The sequence below is a fragment of the Pecten maximus genome, chromosome 18 (assembly GCF_902652985.1).
Source record: "Pecten maximus chromosome 18, xPecMax1.1, whole genome shotgun sequence".
Taxonomy (NCBI): domain Eukaryota; kingdom Metazoa; phylum Mollusca; class Bivalvia; order Pectinida; family Pectinidae; genus Pecten; species Pecten maximus.
The window spans coordinates 21,893,537-21,911,884 of record NC_047032.1 but is presented as its reverse complement, the minus strand read 5'-3'; the positions used below and the strand labels follow the sequence as shown (position 1 = coordinate 21,911,884).

Here is an 18,348-nt window from a genome sequence, read left to right as displayed (position 1 = left end):
AATGGCTGGTAGGTCTAATAACCACAGATAATAGTCGGGTAGTCCAGTAATCAGACAATGACTGGTAGGCCTAATAACCACAGATAATAGCCGGGTAGTCCAGTAATCAGACAATGGCTGGTAGGTCTAATAACCACAGATAATAGTCGGGTAGTCCAGTAATCAGACAATGACTTGTAGGTCTAATAACCACAGATAATAGTCGGGTAGTCCAGTAATCAGACAATGGCTGGTAGGCCTAATAACCGCAAAAATAGTCGGGTAGTCCAGTAATCAGACAATGGCTGGTAGGTCTAATAACCACAGATAATAGTCGGGTAGTCCAGTAATTAGACAATGGCTGGTAGGTCTAATAACCACAGATAATAGTCGGGTAGTCCAGTAATCAGACAATGGCTGGTAGGTCTAATAACCACAGATAATAGTCGGGTAGTCCAGTAATCAGACAATGGCTGGTAGGTCTAATAACCACAGATAATAGTCGGGTAGTCCAGTAATCAGACAATGGCTGGTAGGTCTAATAACCACAGATAATAGTCGGGTAGTCCAGTAACCAGACAATGGCTGGTAGGTCTAATAACCACAGATAATAGTCGGGTAGTCCAGTAACCAGACAATGACTGGTAGGTCTAATAACCACAGATAATAGTCGGGTAGTCCAGTAATCAGACAATGGCTGGTAGGTCTAATAACCACAGATAATAGTCGGGTAGTCCAGTAATCAGACAATGGCTGGTAGGTCTAATAACCACAAATAAAAGTCGGGTAGTCCAGTAATCATACAATGGCTGGTAGGTCTAATAACCACAGATAATAGTCGGGTAGTTCAGTAATCAGACAATGGCTGGTAGGTCTAATAACCACAGTTAATAGTCGGGTAGTCCAGTAATCAGACAATGGCTGGTAGGTCTAATAACCACAGATAATAGTCGGGTAGTCCAGTAACCAGACAATGACTGGTAGGTCTAATAACCACAGATAATAGTCGGGTAGTCCAGTAATCAGACAATGGCTGGTAGGTCTAATAACCACAGATAATAGTCGGGTAGTCCAGTAATCAGACAATGGCTGGTAGGTCTAATAACCACAAATAAAAGTCGGGTAGTCCAGTAATCAGACAATGGCTGGTAGGTCTAATAACCACAGATAATAGTCGGGTAGTTCAGTAATCAGACAATGGCTGGTAGGTCTAATAACCACAGTTAATAGTCGGGTAGTCCAGTAATCAGACAATGGCTGGTAGGTCTAATAACCACAGATAATAATTCATAAACCAGTTTGAGACAGCTGTACTTATTGACTGGTTGGTTGAGGGTTGCCCGGACAACTCCTACTAAAGTACTGTTCCAATTTCAACAAAAATTGGCATGTATAATAAGTACAACATGTAGTTTAAAGTTTTTGGAAAGTTTGTAAGTCCAAAAGTATACACCTCATGCCCTTCAAATTTGGTTTATACATTCATTAGAGGTCTAGGAAGGTTATGGCAAAATCATGCAGAAAAAATTGTGATTTTTTCGCATTTTAACATTTTGTGGACTTGAACTTGGCACCAAAACCCACTTTAAAGTTTTTGGGGTCAGTTTTTGGAAAGTTTGTAAGTCCAAAAGTATACACGTCATGCCCTTCTAAATTGGTTTATACATTCATTAGAGGTCTAGGAGTGATGTTATGGCAAAATCATGCAGAAAAAAATTGTGATTTTTTCGCATTATACCATTTTGTGGACTTAACTTTTTTGGCACCAAAACTCACTTTAAAGTTTTGGGGGTAAGTCCAAAAGTATACACCTATCATCCTTCTTATTTGGTTTATACATTCATTAGAGATCCAGGAGTGATGCTGTGGCAAAATAATGCAGAAAAAAATTGTGATTTGTTTTGGCATTTTACCATTTAGTGGACTTTTTTTTGACACAAAACCCCACTTTAAAGATTTTTGGGGTTAGTTTTGGAAAGCTTGTAAGTCCACACCCTTCTTATTTGGTTTATACATCCATTAGAGGTCTAGGAGCGATATTATGTGACAAACAATTTCAAAATGACATGCTTATACATACATAAAAAATGAATGCATAGTGTGATTTCTGCCGCCGGTGAGCTTTCGCAATCATTGATTGCACTTGTTTTTTATGCCCACGGGGGGTATTAGTTATCCCTTGGGATGCAACTGTTATTTTATGTAATTCTTGGTTTGGTTATATGTACTGTCTCATGACAGAGGGAATATTGACATAATAGCTATAATTTCATTTCAAGGTTCAGGTATCAACTTCACCATTGAAGACAACAAAAAGCCCTTTGAAAGCTCCAGCAGCAGCAGAGTCAGGCTCCAGTGACTCAGACTCCAGTGACTCGGACAGTAGCAGCGACAGTGACTCACAACCCACGGAGAAAGTACAGAAGGTGACTGATCAATGTTGTAAATGGAACTGTTTTAATTCTAACTCAAAAAAACATGATAATGGTGGGCAAAATATGAACTAAATAAGATTGACGCAAGAAAACTTAAAAAATAAAGGAATTAGACCAGATGTTTCAGAAGAGTAAGCGTCTCCTGCTTCATCAGTGACTCTAGTAGCAATGTGATTCTAGGTCAAATCTTGGTAATGTAAGGTTCACAAAATGAAAACTAAGTTGTTTTCACCATTTCCCAGAAAACACAAACAGCCTTTAAACAATTCTATAAGCACCTTCCAAATCTAAGGGTTGTATCCTCTGTAAGGTATCTCCTGTGATAACGCATGAACGCAACCCCTGAAATTTTGAGGATGTTCTTAAGAGCATAACAATAGAATTATGGTATCAGTAATAATTTAAATACAAAGTAACAAACATATCAAACTTGTTCATACCAAATTCCATGAGACCAGATGATTTATTATCTTATGTACATTTGTATTTGAAATTTGTTATACCATTTTGAAATATATAAGGTTGAGGTGAACTTGGGACTTTAATTAATCTACTGGTGAAACCTGGGGGTCTACAGATTTCCTCCCCATCTGTCAGTCTGTCCATTCAGTTTTCCATACTTTTCTCAGCCATGCTTCAAGGTATGTTAGTTAAAGTTGGTATGTAACTTAATTATGAAGAGCTAGAGTTCAAGTTTCAGGGCTTTTGGGTCAAGGTCACTGTTACTATTTTTAGGGGGGGCCAGTAGGGGTCATGTATTGCTTTAGTAATAAAAAGCATACTTGTTTACTTCATAAGAAGTAGAAATTTGTATCAAACGTGTTAGTTAAGAAAGTTTTACTCTTACTATTGATTTATTTCTTATTACAGAAGCCAGCAGTTCAATCAAGCCCCTTCACAGCTTCAGCCATCAAACAGGTGGTGAGTCAAAGCGAGTCATCTAGTGATTCAGGCAGCGACTCGGACTCGGACTCCTAAAAATCTCCCTCTTCAGTGAAGGTATACCCATACAAACAAGTATACAGTTTTATCATTGTCCTGTCCATATCGTCTACTTTAACAAAAAAAAGATACATGCATTAATATTTTGCTTTACTCTTGGGATTCTACTAGTAACTAAAATTATGTTGATAAAACTGACTCTTAATGCACAGTGATAATTCTCGCCTTTAGATAGGTAAAATGTCAAACAATTTTAGATAGGTAAAAATGTCAAACAATTTTAGATAGGTGAAAATGTCAAACAATTCCTGAATACATGCGATGGCTTGTAAGGAGAGACAGATTTTTGTTTACAAATAAGACCATTGTCAGTCACCTTATCGCAAATAATTTACATTTAACGACTTAATCTTTAATAACTATGATGATCAGGGTTAAGATATTAGGCCATTAGCATGCTTGGGTGAAGGACTACATGTTTTTTCAAATGCACAACCTTGATCTGTTTTCAAGGTCAGATGTGTTAAATCTTAATTTTGATGCAAAGAATCATCTATCAGTATATATCAGAACTTGTGCGACCACGAAGGTCCATGGGCCTCTTGTTTGAATATTTATATTGTTTTATCTGTCTTTTTTGTGTAGGTTTTTACATCCTGCATAACAGAGAACTGGGGAAAGGATGTTTGAGGAAATGTCATGATGGCTCCAACTACAATCATCTGAACTCATTCAACAGTTTAGAACTCAGAAAGTCACCTTGGATTCATACTGAAACATTGAATGTTTTTATGCAATGAACTTTCTATTATAGACCGGACAGTTTCTAAATATTTGGACTGTTGAATGCGTTTGGAAGTCTCCTCAGATTCATTATGGACTGTTGAATGTGTTCGGAAGTTTCCTCAGATCATTGTGGACTGTTGAATGTGTTCAGATCTGTGTGACAATCATCTGTTGAACCAGATCCAATATGTAAACTGTTGCTCATTCAACATGAACTTTGAACATTAATGTTGTTCCACTCTGATACTGGTATATAGAATATTAGGGTACATGTACTTTAGTGGTTTCTCGGAATTAACATAATGATGAAAAGTTATGGACCTTGGGTGAGGTTGATGTGGTGTTATACAACATTATTCATCATTATACAAACCTGGTAGAATCAAAAATTGACTGAAATTTAATCTGTTATTTTTATATTGGATGTGAAATTTAAGTTGATTGCAAAAGGATGAAAATGTCATAAATTCTATATTGACTAGGTGTTTCTAAATATAGAAACATCAGGTTAATATCTCAAAATACTGACCTCCATCTGACCATATTTTAGCCAATAAGTGAGGAAAATGAGACCATATCTAATACAATTATTGACATAGTTTACATTAGGTACTTGATACACATGTAAACAAATAGCAGTGTTTTAACTCGATTACAGTAACAAAGAACAAATAGCAGTGTTTTAACTCGATTACAGTAACAAAGATCGTTTGTTGTTAATGCCACTTAGCTTGTTGTTACATATATATATACCCCTGCCACGAAATTTGGCGGGGGGAGGGGAAACAGTGTTACCCATTGTTACCCCTGTCTGTCCCGTCCTAATGCAATGTGACTAGCTAATCTTAGGAACTGCTGAAGCAGTCCTCACCAAACTGTGTTTCATGGTATCAAGTGGCAGCAGGGGCATTTATGTCTTTTAGACATTCTCTAGTTTTGGATAATGGTTTCTGGGAATTTACATATTGTGGTACCCCATATAAACAAATATTTTAACTCAACTTTTTAATGTATTTATTTTCATGATTTCTTGTTTACTACTGATATAATGTTTTTTATGCAATGAACTTTCTGTCATAGACCGGACAGTTTCTCAATATATATTTTTCCAGAATTATCTGGTGGTGGGGGGCACTTGAATTCCTCATACTTAATGTTTTAATATTTAAAGGGTGGTTGGGCCGTGGTGGCCGAGTGGTTAAGAGTTTGAAACCTGCATGGCTGGTGATTTTTCTCCGGGTACTCCGGCTTTCCTTCACCACACAAACCTGGCATGTCCTTAAATGACTGTAATGGCTGTAAATAGGTCATTAAACATAATAAACCAAACACTGAAAAAATACCTTCTAAATGGGTAATTTTGTAACAGTCCTTAGGAAAAATTATTACAACTCGGGTAATAGTTAAGTAAATAGTTATGTATTAGTGAAACTTCTTTTTAAAATAGTTTAGCGTAACGGTGAAGTTAATCCATACACATGTACACTGTTTCCTTTACACGGTACTTGGATTTTATCTCGGGACCTTTGAATGAGCCTCTCTAGTGCACTTACTATACTACCAGTATGTGTTGTGATTTTTATTTTTTTTGTGATATAAGAAGGAATAATTTGAAATTTTTTAAAATTTCAAATTTTAAAGGCGCAAAACTCAATTGTCTTATGCAGATAAGAAATCATAACCTCAATATGCAAATGACTTACGAAAGCCTCTATACACCAGAAAAATGGCTGAACCTTATGATATAAAGGAAGGGTACATTCAGGTTCACCTGTTGTTTCCTATCATTCAACTCTATGCAGATAACGAAGCCGGACAGCCAAGGGTCAATATTATTCTAGATAATCGGGCACCGAGTCTGATAAAGCAAATTGTACGAAGTATTTTATGATTAACAAGATAATTCAACGAATTACAGTCCCCCACCGGGTTGTTATCTCGAGATCCAATAGCAATGAGTGTGAATCTCGAGATGCAATAAGGTCATGTATTTTCTTCAATGTATTGAAAGGTGAAGATGTAGTTTACAGAGACCCGCTTCTATACAGGAACCATCCCATTCTCACTAAATACATGTACACTGTAGGTATACTCTATAAATGATCTCTATATAAAGGACACAAGTCTATGAAGGACACCTTTAGTTTTTCTATTGGGTATCCTTTATAGACAGGTTTTACTGCAATAGACATGAAATTGTAATAATAATAACAAGATGTTGTTTGTTATGCTTACATTGAATTCACCAGTACTGTATATTGATTAAATGGTGATCTGAGAAGAACACAGGTTTGTTTGTCACTGGGAATAATTTGGATGAGAAGACCAAGTCAAGAATTCCTCCAAGGCAATGGGTAGGCGTGGTCAGTAGTTGGTGAAGTTTACAAGATTTTTGAAGGCTGTCCATCTTTGCGAAGTCCATGTTGAAATCTCCAACAACAAGAATGTTTGTACACTTATGTAACTTTGCTTGTGTTGTGCATAGCTTGAATAACTGTAATATAGCTGAATTTAAATGGTTATAAGATGTGTTAGGAAGTATATATATGCATCCAAGCAGCAAATTGCCAGTGATGATTCCAAATGCTTCTATTTGTGGTATGTTGATTTCCAATATGGTTTGGATGGGAATTGCAGAGTAGATGACACAGTTTTGGTACGCGACACACCGCCTTCCCACAGGGAACTATACTACCAAGTATAAAGTTCTAATCCTTAATAGTGTAGGAGATAGAACCTGGACAAATTTTTCTTTCTTTAATGTAGGTCAGAGGTCAAAATATAGGTCACAGTGACCCGGTTTTGGTACGTGACACACCGCCTTCCTACGGGGAACCATACTACCAAGTATTAAGTTCTAGTGCTTTATAGTGTAGGAGATAGAGCCCGGACAAGCTTTTTCTTTAATGTAGGTCAGAGGTCAAAATATAGGTCACAGTGACCCGGTTTTTGTACGCGACACACCGCCTTCCCACAAGGAACCATACTACCAAGTATTAAGTTCTAGTCCTTTATAGTGTAGGAGATAAAGCCCGGACAAACTTTTACTTTAATGTAGGTCAGAGGTCAAAATATAGCAAAATAAAGGTCACAGTGACCCGGTTTTGGTACGCGACACACCGCCTTCCCACAAGGAACCATACTACCAAGTATTAAGTTCTAGTCCTTTATAGTGTAGGAGATAGAGCCCGGACAAACTTTTACTTTAATGTAGGTCAGAGGTCAAAAAATAGCAAAATATAGGTCACATTGACCCGGTTTTTGTACGCGACACACTGCCTTCCCACAGAGAACAATACTACTAAGTATTAAGTTCTAGTGCTTTATAGTGTAGGAGATAGAGCCCGGACAAGCTTTTTCTTTAATGTAGGTCAGAGGTCAAAATATAGGTCACAGTGACCCGGTTTTTGTATGCGACACACCGCCTTCCCACAGGGAACCCACACACTAAGTATGAAGTTCCAGTGTCTTATAGTATGGGAGATAGAGCCCGGACAAATAGTGTGCGGAAGGACGGACGGACGGACGGACGGACAGACGGACGGACACAACGCAAACCTATAGTCCCCCCCGGATTCCGGTGGGGGACTAATAATCATTGTATCGCCAGGTGATCGGAGGAGATATTTTTGTTATTTGTACACCGTTATGTTTACATTGAAGGTGGTATAAGATTTTTACTTGTCTTTAGTCATATTGTAGAAGAAAGATATATTATTATTGATTGAAATTATTAATTTTGAAATACATGTAGTGATAATTTGTTTGCAGGCATCAAATTGAACTATTTCTTAATGTAATTAAAACAAATTCTAAATAAAAAATTTTTTTTAGTTCTTTGTAATATTATTTACAATGATTATATCTGCTTCAGAACCAAAGGAGTGGCTCAAGGACTTACACATGTACATCCGCCATTTTATCCACAATCATACTGTTGTTGGCTTTTAATTGGCTAGGCTAAGGGCGTTTAGCATACTCATTGGTCAAAGATTGATTATGAGCAGACTTTTGATAGCGGTTCTATGCTAAATGAAAAATACTGCCATTGACAAATTAACTGGACGAACTGTTGGCGACACTTTGAATGGAACTGCACAATTTTTATAAATCAATCTGTGACTCATGAGCGTGCTAAACACCTTTGATTAGTCCTACATAGATCTGGTTTATTTACATTCATCAGAATAGATCCTTGGACTACAACAATGTGAAAACTTTCATCGACGTTTTCCTATAATTATTTTAGTATCTGGTTAAAATCCCTTGAAATTTGTTGATAAATCTTTACAGGTTGGTATGAAATTAAACCATGACCCAGAGGAATATTGGCACTCACCATTGAATGATCTTGAATGGTTCTATGTAAGACTGATCTTTCGCTTCCCTCCTTTATTAGCTCACCAGTTACGAGTAAACGAGAGCTAATGCTGTCACCCTGGCGTCCGCGTCCGCGTCCCAGCCCAAAACTTTAAAGTTTTTGGAGTAAGTTTTTGGAAAGCTTGTAAGTCCAAAAGTGTACACCTCATGCCCTTTTATATTGGTTTATACATTCATTAAAAGTCTAGGAGTGATGTTATGGCAAAATTATGCAGAAAAAAAATGTGATTTTTTCGCATTTTACCATTTTGTGGACTTAACTTTTTTGGCACCAAAGTTTTTGGAAGTAATTTTTTTGAAAGATTGTAAGTCCAAAAGTATACACCTCAGCCCTTCTAAATTGGTTTATACATTCATTAGAGGTCTAGGAGTGATGTTGTGGCAAAATCATGCAGAAAAAAATTGTGATTTTTTCGCATTTTACCATTTTGTGGACTTAACTTTTTTTGCACCAAAACTCTCTTTAAAGTTTTGAAGTTTTGGGGGTATGTCCAAAAGTATACACCTATCACCCTTCTAATTTGGTTTATACATTCATTAGAGATCCAGGATTGATGCTGTGGCAAATCATGCAGATAAAAATGGGCATTTTGGCATTTTACTATTTAGTGGACTTACTTTTTTTGACACAAAAACTAACTTTAAAGATTTTGGGGGTTACTTTTGAAAAGCTTGTAAGTCCACACCCTTCTTATTTGGTTTATACATCCATTAGAGGTCTAGGAGCGATATTATGTGACATACAATTTCAAAATGACATGCTTATACATACATAAAAAATTAATGTAAAGTGTGATTGCTGCCGCCGGTGAGCTTTCACAATCATTGATTGCACTTGTTTGTTATAGTAATCTGAGAACAAGGAACAAGAGGCCCAGAGGGCCTGTATTTTGAAGTTTTTTGTTTTGTTTTTTGTTTGCTATATTTCCCTTATTGGGCAACCTATCTTCCGTCCAAAGGGTGTCACATCCTTAATTTATGCAACATTCAACATTACCAAATAATTCTCCAGACCATATTTCATCAAAATCCATTTAGTTTTTCAGGACTAGTAGCGTTTTCAAAAGATTGACCCTTTCGGCCAGGTGAGCTAAAAAAAAACTGTTAATAATAATATTTATTACAAAGGGCATTAACTCTGTCAATTACAGCTGAATAATTACTCCAGTTATCATGGTCCAATTATATAATTATATTATTATTATTATTATTACAAAAAGGTAATAACAAGTTACTGTCAAATAATTTCCATATTCGAACTTGTCCAAGATCTTGTCGACACATGTATATGGCTTCATACAAAGTGTCCTCAATCTGGTTGACATTTACTCAAGTAATCCTGTTCACAATAATGATACGTTATTGTATTATTACAAAGGGCAATATCTCTGTAAATTACAGTTGAATAATTTCCATTTTCAAACTCGTCCGATATCTTGTTGATATATGGCAAAAAGTTTCATCAAATTTCGCTGATATTTACTCCAGTTAATGTGTTCACAAGGTCCAATAATAATATTATTACAAAGGGTAATAACTCTGTAATTTTCTGTCAAATAATTTTTCATTTTCGAACTCGTCCGAGGTCTTTTCAATATATGGCTGCATACAAATTTGGTTGATACTTACTCAAGTTATCGTGTTCACAAAGTAATTGCTGACGGACGACAGACGCCATGGTATGGCATAAGCTCACCTTGGTCCTTCGGACCAGGTGAGCTAAAAAACCAAGAAGACGTATTTATTATACATTTTTTTCATTTTATTAATTTAAAATACTTATAGGACTCTTTAAAAAGCAACAGTACTTAACTAGACTTGGGGAAGTATGATACAACATGAATTACTTAATGATAAAGTGGATAAAATCAACTAGACAATGTGTGGTACATGGTGATGACCAGTCTCAATTTGCATTCTTCCAACACAACAGCATCTAGCCAATAACAAAAAATTGTAAATTACTCGCGATATTGCTGAAATGTTTCGTTATTTTTGTGTGGAGTATTGCTTTGCCCAAACAAGACTTGTATGAGACACATATTGCTAGACAACAGATAATTAACATTCCACTTTGATTTGTTTCTATATCATTCAATGTTCAAGGCATACAGCGATACATTATACTAAACAGCTTACCACAGAGATATTCCTGATTTAATTTACAATGTGAGCACTCATTTTGGTGCAGGATAATCTATTGAGGCTGGTAGATCTAAGCTAAAAAAAATCTAACCCTACTTACTGTTCATGAAAAATAAAAACCTTAACCTAACAAATTATTTTTCAAATTATAAAATCTAGGTTGAAAAGCATGGTGTAACAACCTTACTGATAGGCACAATTATTTACCCGTTCATTACAAGTGGTATCCCATCCAACCTTTGTGGCCTTTGTAGTAAATATTGTGTTCTGTGCTGTGTGAGATTATTGTTCTATAAATAGTTTTGAACTTTAAGGCAGTTTTTGTTCCCAGAACCTAAAGAAATACTTTCAAGAATATTTTTTTCCCTTTAATATATATTTTGATTTGAAACTGCAATACACAAGTTTCAAATATTTAAGTAGATCCTTTGATTTAAATCTGATTTTTTGTACACAAAGGCTGACCTTTTTGTTCTATCTTGATGGCATTGTGTTTCTCCTGCATTTGATTATATGACAGTTAATTTTTTACTATCAACTCCCAATTTGTTCAAAGTGGTCTCGGTTTCTTTGCAACAGTTATATACATTTTTATAGAGATGTTCAATTCCTTCAACATTACAATACCTTTTAATTGACTAGGGTGAAAAGATCTTTCTCATTCTAGAAAACTTTATCTGTGCTCGTTAGCAAGAGAGGAAAACCTATTATTTATATACAACTGTCATGATTCATCACAAAACATTTATCCGAAATTAACAGAAATATTCCATTAGAACTAGACATAGCTAATTGGGAAATAATGTGACAGGAAATTCTTAATGGAAGTTGGAAATTATACTGTAGTTTGGCTGCAGATCTATCTCCTAAAGATTCAAGTGTTCTACAGTTTTATAGACCAGATCCAAGAGTGATCATTTCAAAATGCTGTGAATTTATTTTATCATGTTATTTCATTCTAAAAAGAATAAACACGAGATTTTGACCCTCTGAAATGAACAGTGTCACTTGGGATTTTGTCATCCAACTTATGAATACTTCATGAACAGTTTCAAATGACAGAGGCAGCGAGTGAGTGAGAAATCATAAAAAGACTTGGGCAAATGCCAGCTACACTATTAATAAGATTTCATAGACAATTATTGTTTAAGTGTGACATGATTCTATCATATCTCTCCCATCACGATCCTACAGGGAACCTTAGGCAACCCAGAAAACAAGGCCGAGAGATATGACCCATGGCAGGACTAATTATATAAAATATCTATCCCTTCCTATGTACATTGTATATTACATCTTTCAGATGTAATAATATTCTCTAATTATGTTTATATACAAAAAAGTTCAAGTGACATTTCGAAAAAAAAAAGTTTAAATAACACATCAACAAGGTCATAATGTACATACACATATATGTTCAACAAAATAATTTGACGTGGATGAGGGAATTCTGAGTGACAAAGGTCCTCAATATAGGGGGCCAGGGTGGGTGGAACAAAAATAACACAAGGTGACCCACAAAATAAACAGACTACTATATAATAAGGACGCCTTGCTCACTATCTCACACAGACACACACCAGGACACATGTACGGGACAAACAGATACCATGCTACCACAACTTCAAACACAAATGAAATTGAGCTATTAACAAAATCATCATCTGGGTATCTTGATATGTCTTCAACATTAATAGACTCCAATGTTTTAAAAGCACGAACATTTTGATATGATAATGGAACATTTAAATTGCACTCTAAACAAAGACTTAGAAATAACACCACTGTTGGCAGACCGATTCCACACACATAAAACCTAACACAGTTTAAGACTTTCACAGTCTCCGATTGGCCAATACAAATTGCATCAATAATTAAAATATTTAAAAAAAAAAAAAAAAAAAATCATTAATTTGATGCTGTGACATTTTGCATCGATAAAATTTCCACACAAATTGCTTATACATTAATTTGACTACTATTACAACATAGTTGTGATATAGGACTAGTTCATATTAATAATCTATACTGTACACATGACCGGCACACATTGCGGAACTAAGCCACATAACTGTTACAAATCAAAGGACTATAACCCACATGATCGTCACAAATCTTTTCTCAGCGCGACAGTCGCAAATGGCACTTATTACTCTGGACTTTCATTTTGTTATCACCAAGAAAAAAAACAAGGAATGCTTTCTCAGCCTTGTGTCAAGACTAGGTGGGTTTGGTTGAGAGAAAATAAACTTTAACAAAACTATATAAGAGCTGCAACCATGACTTCAACAGATAAAATGTATTTTTGTTATGTTTTGCAATACTTCAATTACTGTTACAATAGACAAAACCGGCACTAATAATAGAAAATGTTAATCCTCCAAAAAAAGCCAGACCTACAATCATAAATATTTCAACAGAAACAAGCTGTGTATTTGCGACACTTTGGTAGCTTTGCAAATTTCTTTGACAACCCCGTAGTTGTAGAAAACAGTCTTGTCTGTATACTCCTTTTAAAGCAAACACAACCAGGAAGAAAATCATGTTGGTTCCTTCAATATCGTCATAAGGTCATCTGTATATAATGCAAGACAGATACAATTGGGCAGTATTCTGGAGAGAACACAAAAATCTGTCAGATTTACAAGCATCATTTATCAATTAAAACATTATCACAATTATGATTAATTTCAACAATGATTTCCTTTAAAAAAAATCAATTTTACAATTATTGTCATAAACTATACTTCTAGGAAGATATTTTCAATCTGATCAGTTAATTTTATGTACAAAAAATATCATTTAAAATCTATTGAACTTTTTTGTGTAATAAGCAGGCACATAATTTTTTTTCAAAAGGCATGGTTTGTAGATAATGGACTTAATTGCCTATACTCAATTTTGGTTGACTAGATATTTTTTTTTTTCAAAGAGTATTAAATAACTTATTTGGGTAACTACTAAGGATGTTCTCATTGTGACAAACAGGAATAGGTTGAAAAATCCACCTAACTATACTGACAAACTCCATCACATCCTGAAATTCATAACACATCAATCAAGTTAAAGACCTTTTTCTAAGTTTAATTGTTTTTTTGTTTTCTTTCTTGTAAATTTCAACTTCTATTGAATTATTACAAAAATCTTTAAACAATACAAAATACCCAGATTGGGTAATATTTCACATTGGGTAATATTAGCTTATAAATTAACCGGATTTCACCATTTTTCTTGTAAGTATGAAAAGAGAGAGAAAAATCAAATAATTTTATCATCATCACCTAAGAGAAAACTACAGACAGTATCTTCTTTATTTAAAACCGAGCTGAACTTTATTTTTGAGATATATGTGTCACATTAAAACTATTACATTTATTTGGTTTCATTCTTTTATATTGTCATTCATGGATAAATAAGGTCAAACGTGAAAAAAAAATCAGCATATCATATACATGTATACATACAGAGCTCATTTAAAAACTCTTTTACTGGCACTAAAATATTTGCAAAAATACCATCATATGAATATTTTCTAACCCTCTATCAATGAATAATAATGAAAAGAACAGACTGAGCCAGTGTTTTGAATGTAATTGCATAATATTTGACTAAAGATGGGACTTGATGTCTGGGAAGACACGAGGGAATATTATTCATTATCATGGTCATGCTTGGTTTAAAGTTTACTTTGTATACATGGTGGATACAATATAGGCAGGACTGGTTTTAAACCATTTGGTGGGACTCGGTACAAAATCTGTTTTTTATGCTCAATGATATATTATGTGAATTTGAAAAAAAGATCATTAACACAAGAGTCTAAATGGCAAATGGTAGTAATAAACAGTTTGAAAAAGAATTGTAAACATTACTTTTGTTTCAAAATTGTATAACATACATGATTTTGAAACTAACTTTTCCAACCTAGCAGTAGAATATTGTTGAATATTCTCCTGAATCACTTTCCGATATTTCAGTGTCAATCTTCGAAGCGAATCACATTCTGATTAGTGTCATGGGTGTAATGGTTAATTTGACGGTTTGTACCCCTATAGGGATAGCTGAGGTCACAGAAAGCCATGATTTTTCAAACACAACGGAACAGTTTTATATAAAATCTTATAACAAATAAAATGTTGGTGAAAAATGATCAACATGTTTCACTAGCACGATGGGAATAAATATCTCAACCTGCACAGTACTCCAGGTTATAATGACTTGCGACTAAATCAACCCTCCTATTTTGCATGTTTTAACCACATGTAATGTTTCAACATCAAACAATGCTATTTCACCACATCATGACAATGGACAGTTGGACCCACAAAAACAATTGCTTTGAAATTTCCATATCTGACAAGACTCAAATGTGATTTTTTTTTTTATCAAAAAGTTGATCAAAAGAATGGTAAAAACTCTTTAACAGAGAAATCATTTCTAAAAAGGTAAAACTCCTTCAGGTAGAAATCATTTCTACTTTGGCTTGTCGTCAGCACCAGAACATCACTACAGGATATCGATAGATTTGCCACATAAACAACATCAGCACATACGACTATTAATTCTCTTTAGTTTGTGTGCTATTATACAATAAAAGCAAATATAAAAATCTTCATAAAACTTCAAGAAAGGAAGCAGGGGGGAAATCCAACCATTTGGCGGCACTCTCTGATTGTATTGTAAAAGAAGCAAATATATATATTATGATTAATGGTACAGAAAATGCAAGAGAAATTTATAATACATAATTTTCAATTTAGTAGAAAATTCTTGCGAGGCATAATTGGATTTGTATTTCTCCTTTTCAGGATATGAGGTACCATGGTAGGACTACTTCCCTGCTACCTTCCTTGTTCACAGCCCGATCATCTGTTTTACAAACAGGATGACAATAAATAGTTTTGGGAATAACCGACGCTCTGATGAATCACACACAAATGTACACCTCAGACTAACTAAACCATCGGGTTTGTCGTGGTTTATACAATTAATACGCTTGGTTGAGATAAGTTATTAAAAAGAAATAAAAAATTCACTTAAAGCATTCCAAAATTTGGTTGAGAATTCCAAACCCTTTCACATCTACAGTGAACAAATAAGTTCCCTATAAAACTTTCCCAAAGGTGACTTGTACATGATCTGAACTTTACAAACAGTTCTACCATAATAAAAAATAACTGGTCATGTTGTCCACCACAAACCTCTTCACTGGGATACATCGCTGAGTATGGAAAGAAATTTTAATGGAGTGTGGCATAGTTTTTAAGTACTGCTAATGAATAAAGAGGGAATGCTGAAAGTGATATAAATGATTAAGTTAAAACTACCATATATTAAGTCAGACCTGTTCATCAGGCCTGCACCTTTCACTGATCAAATAAGTAATATCAATTGACAGTTCTGTCCGTTGCTTCTTTCGTAGGAAACATTCAACATGAACGATAGCTTCTCAAGTCTCAATACAGAGTAACGTTGTACATTAATTGTTTATCTGTCACAACAACACAAATAATTGTCAAACCAACACATCTTTGTGGCCCTACTTCAATTGCATTATCTTGTTATAAATAACATGGTATTGGATAAACCTTGTATTAGTCTCGCTGCATAAGTTTGAATGGAGTGCAATTAAAGCTCTGGAATCCTGTTAATTCTGGCACTTCTTGTCGTTGGGTGACTAGGCAAAGTACATGACCCTGGTGGTGTCGGGATGAACCGTGACAGCCCGTGCCATAGCTGTCGGTGTTCGATCTTCACTGTTGTCCGAGTGACGACTTCCCTCTCCACTGAAAAAAATCAAAGAGATCTCATCTTTAAATTTTCTAAACAAGAGAGCTGCAAGGAGCAGTACATCTATTTAGTCCTAGCATATAGCACTGTGATGATTCTAAACAAGAGAGCTGCAGGGAGTAGTACATCTATTTAGTCCTAGCATATAGCACTGTGATGATTCTAAACAAGAGAGCTATAGGGAGCAGTACATCTATTTAGTCCTAGCATATAGCACTGTGATGAATTATCCATGATCACTTTGTATTTGAGGAGAGAACATTTATCATCAATAGAATTCTACAAATTCAACAAAGACAGAAAAACCTTCATGGCAATGGAGTGCTTTGGAAGTGCAAGACAAAAACTATTTTTAACAACAGTGAACTTTTCTTTTTTTTTTTAGCAATGGTGACCTTAATCTTTGGCCATTCAAACCTGAAGTTGATGAGAGTTACCTAGTTTCTCAAAACAACCAATAGTCCAACTTTGAACTGTGTGTGATGATGTGGTATACTAATATTGTGAGGCAAGCTAAAATTTGAGAACAAAAGGGCCAAGACCCTTAATGATTACCTGACAATTGAATCATTAATATATAGAAAGCTAAATTACAGCAAAGTTCCCCTTTAGGGGTCACGCCAATTGGGGTCTCATAGGTCACTCCAGCTTCATTTATATAAAACATGACTGGTCTTGCCAAATGATGTTTCACACCAAATTTGGTTGTAATCCACTCAAAATTTAAGAAAGAACAGAGTTTTAAAGCAAAATTCCCCCTTTGAGGCCCCACCCCACTGACCCTAGGGATCACACAGGCCTCATTTACATAAGATAACAAAATCAAAATTTATCAAAGTTCCCCTATTGGGCCCCCACCACACAGGCCCCAGGGGTCAAAACAGCCTAATTTATATAAAATGTTATTGCCCTCCTCAATTATATTTCACACCAAATTTGGATGAAATCCACTCAAGGGTTAAGGAGGAGTAGGGTTTTAAAGCAAAAATTCACCAAAGTTCCCCTTTTAGGTCCCCGCCACTCGGGCCCTGGGAGTCAGACCAGCCTCATTTAGATAAAATATGTTCGCACTCCCCCGATGATGTTTCTTACCAAATTCATTAGTAATCTGCCTTGAAGTTAAGGAGGAGTAGCGGTTTGAAAGTAAAAGTCTAACGGCGCACGACGACAGATGGAGCACAACGACTATTGGTCATCCTGACCCTTTGGGTCAGATGATCTAAAAACCAACATCCTGTGTGACAACTTAATCCTTCCAAATTCTATCAGCGAGGATAAAGAAGCACAATATAATATAAAGATTAAATTTATATTATTTTATATCTATTTCTCCATGTCACAGATGTAGATTTGACTTGAATACCTGTCATGTTCCTTCTCCACGAGATGATAGCGTGCCCTGAATGCCACTAGATGAGCGTAGTAGGCTGGAGCAGGGATAGACACACTTCGAGTGCAGCGCACATAGGTGTGACACAGCTGATAGGTCAGTGTCTGCAGTTCATCGGCCTGGAAACGGTTGTCATCCCACAGCACATGGTAATGAGAAGGCCTGCTTGTACCCTGGAAATTTGTCAAAAACCGAAATAATTGGTAACACCTAAATTACAACTCAAAGAGGATTTCTTTATGAACAACAGATTTGAGAATGCCATTTTTGTCTTTGGTCTGCATTATGAACTCACATCAAGTTATTTCACTCAGCAATTGAAAAATTAGCCATTTTAAAACCACAACTACATTTCCCTCAGATCTCATAATCACCATCATCAGCAGTTAAAACACAAGTGAATGTTTCCTTTCCTTTGAAATTAATTTAGTTTAGCATAAAAAAAAATAGAAAATTAGATTATCAATAACAGGTGAAAGGAGATATTCAGCAAATGTTGTA

The 18,348-nt window shown here is 35.3% G+C and overlaps 2 protein-coding genes across 12 annotated transcripts in view; one reads left to right on the top strand and one right to left on the bottom strand.

Annotated features, from left to right (window-relative positions):
• Positions 1-4,846, top strand: part of LOC117316572 (nucleolar and coiled-body phosphoprotein 1-like) — a 53,575-nt gene extending 48,729 nt beyond the window's left edge. Inside the window, exons 17-19 of the mRNA XM_033871228.1 lie at positions 2,265-2,405; positions 3,285-3,413; positions 4,002-4,846. Coding sequence (XP_033727119.1) covers positions 2,265-2,405; positions 3,285-3,392 — 249 coding nt within the window. The 3' untranslated portion in view covers positions 3,393-3,413; positions 4,002-4,846. The remainder of the gene's footprint in view (positions 1-2,264; positions 2,406-3,284; positions 3,414-4,001) is intronic.
• Positions 4,847-10,262: 5,416 nt separating this feature from the next.
• The window catches only part of LOC117316571 (protein argonaute-2-like), a 48,735-nt gene continuing 40,649 nt past the window's right edge, over positions 10,263-18,348 (bottom strand). For all 11 annotated transcript variants that reach the window (XM_033871217.1, XM_033871221.1, XM_033871219.1 and 8 more), the window contains 2 exons: positions 17,821-18,020; positions 10,263-16,453 (listed from right to left, as the gene is read on the bottom strand). In XM_033871217.1, the coding sequence (XP_033727108.1) occupies positions 16,345-16,453; positions 17,821-18,020 (309 nt within the window). In that variant the 3' untranslated portion in view covers positions 10,263-16,344. The remainder of the gene's footprint in view (positions 16,454-17,820; positions 18,021-18,348) is intronic.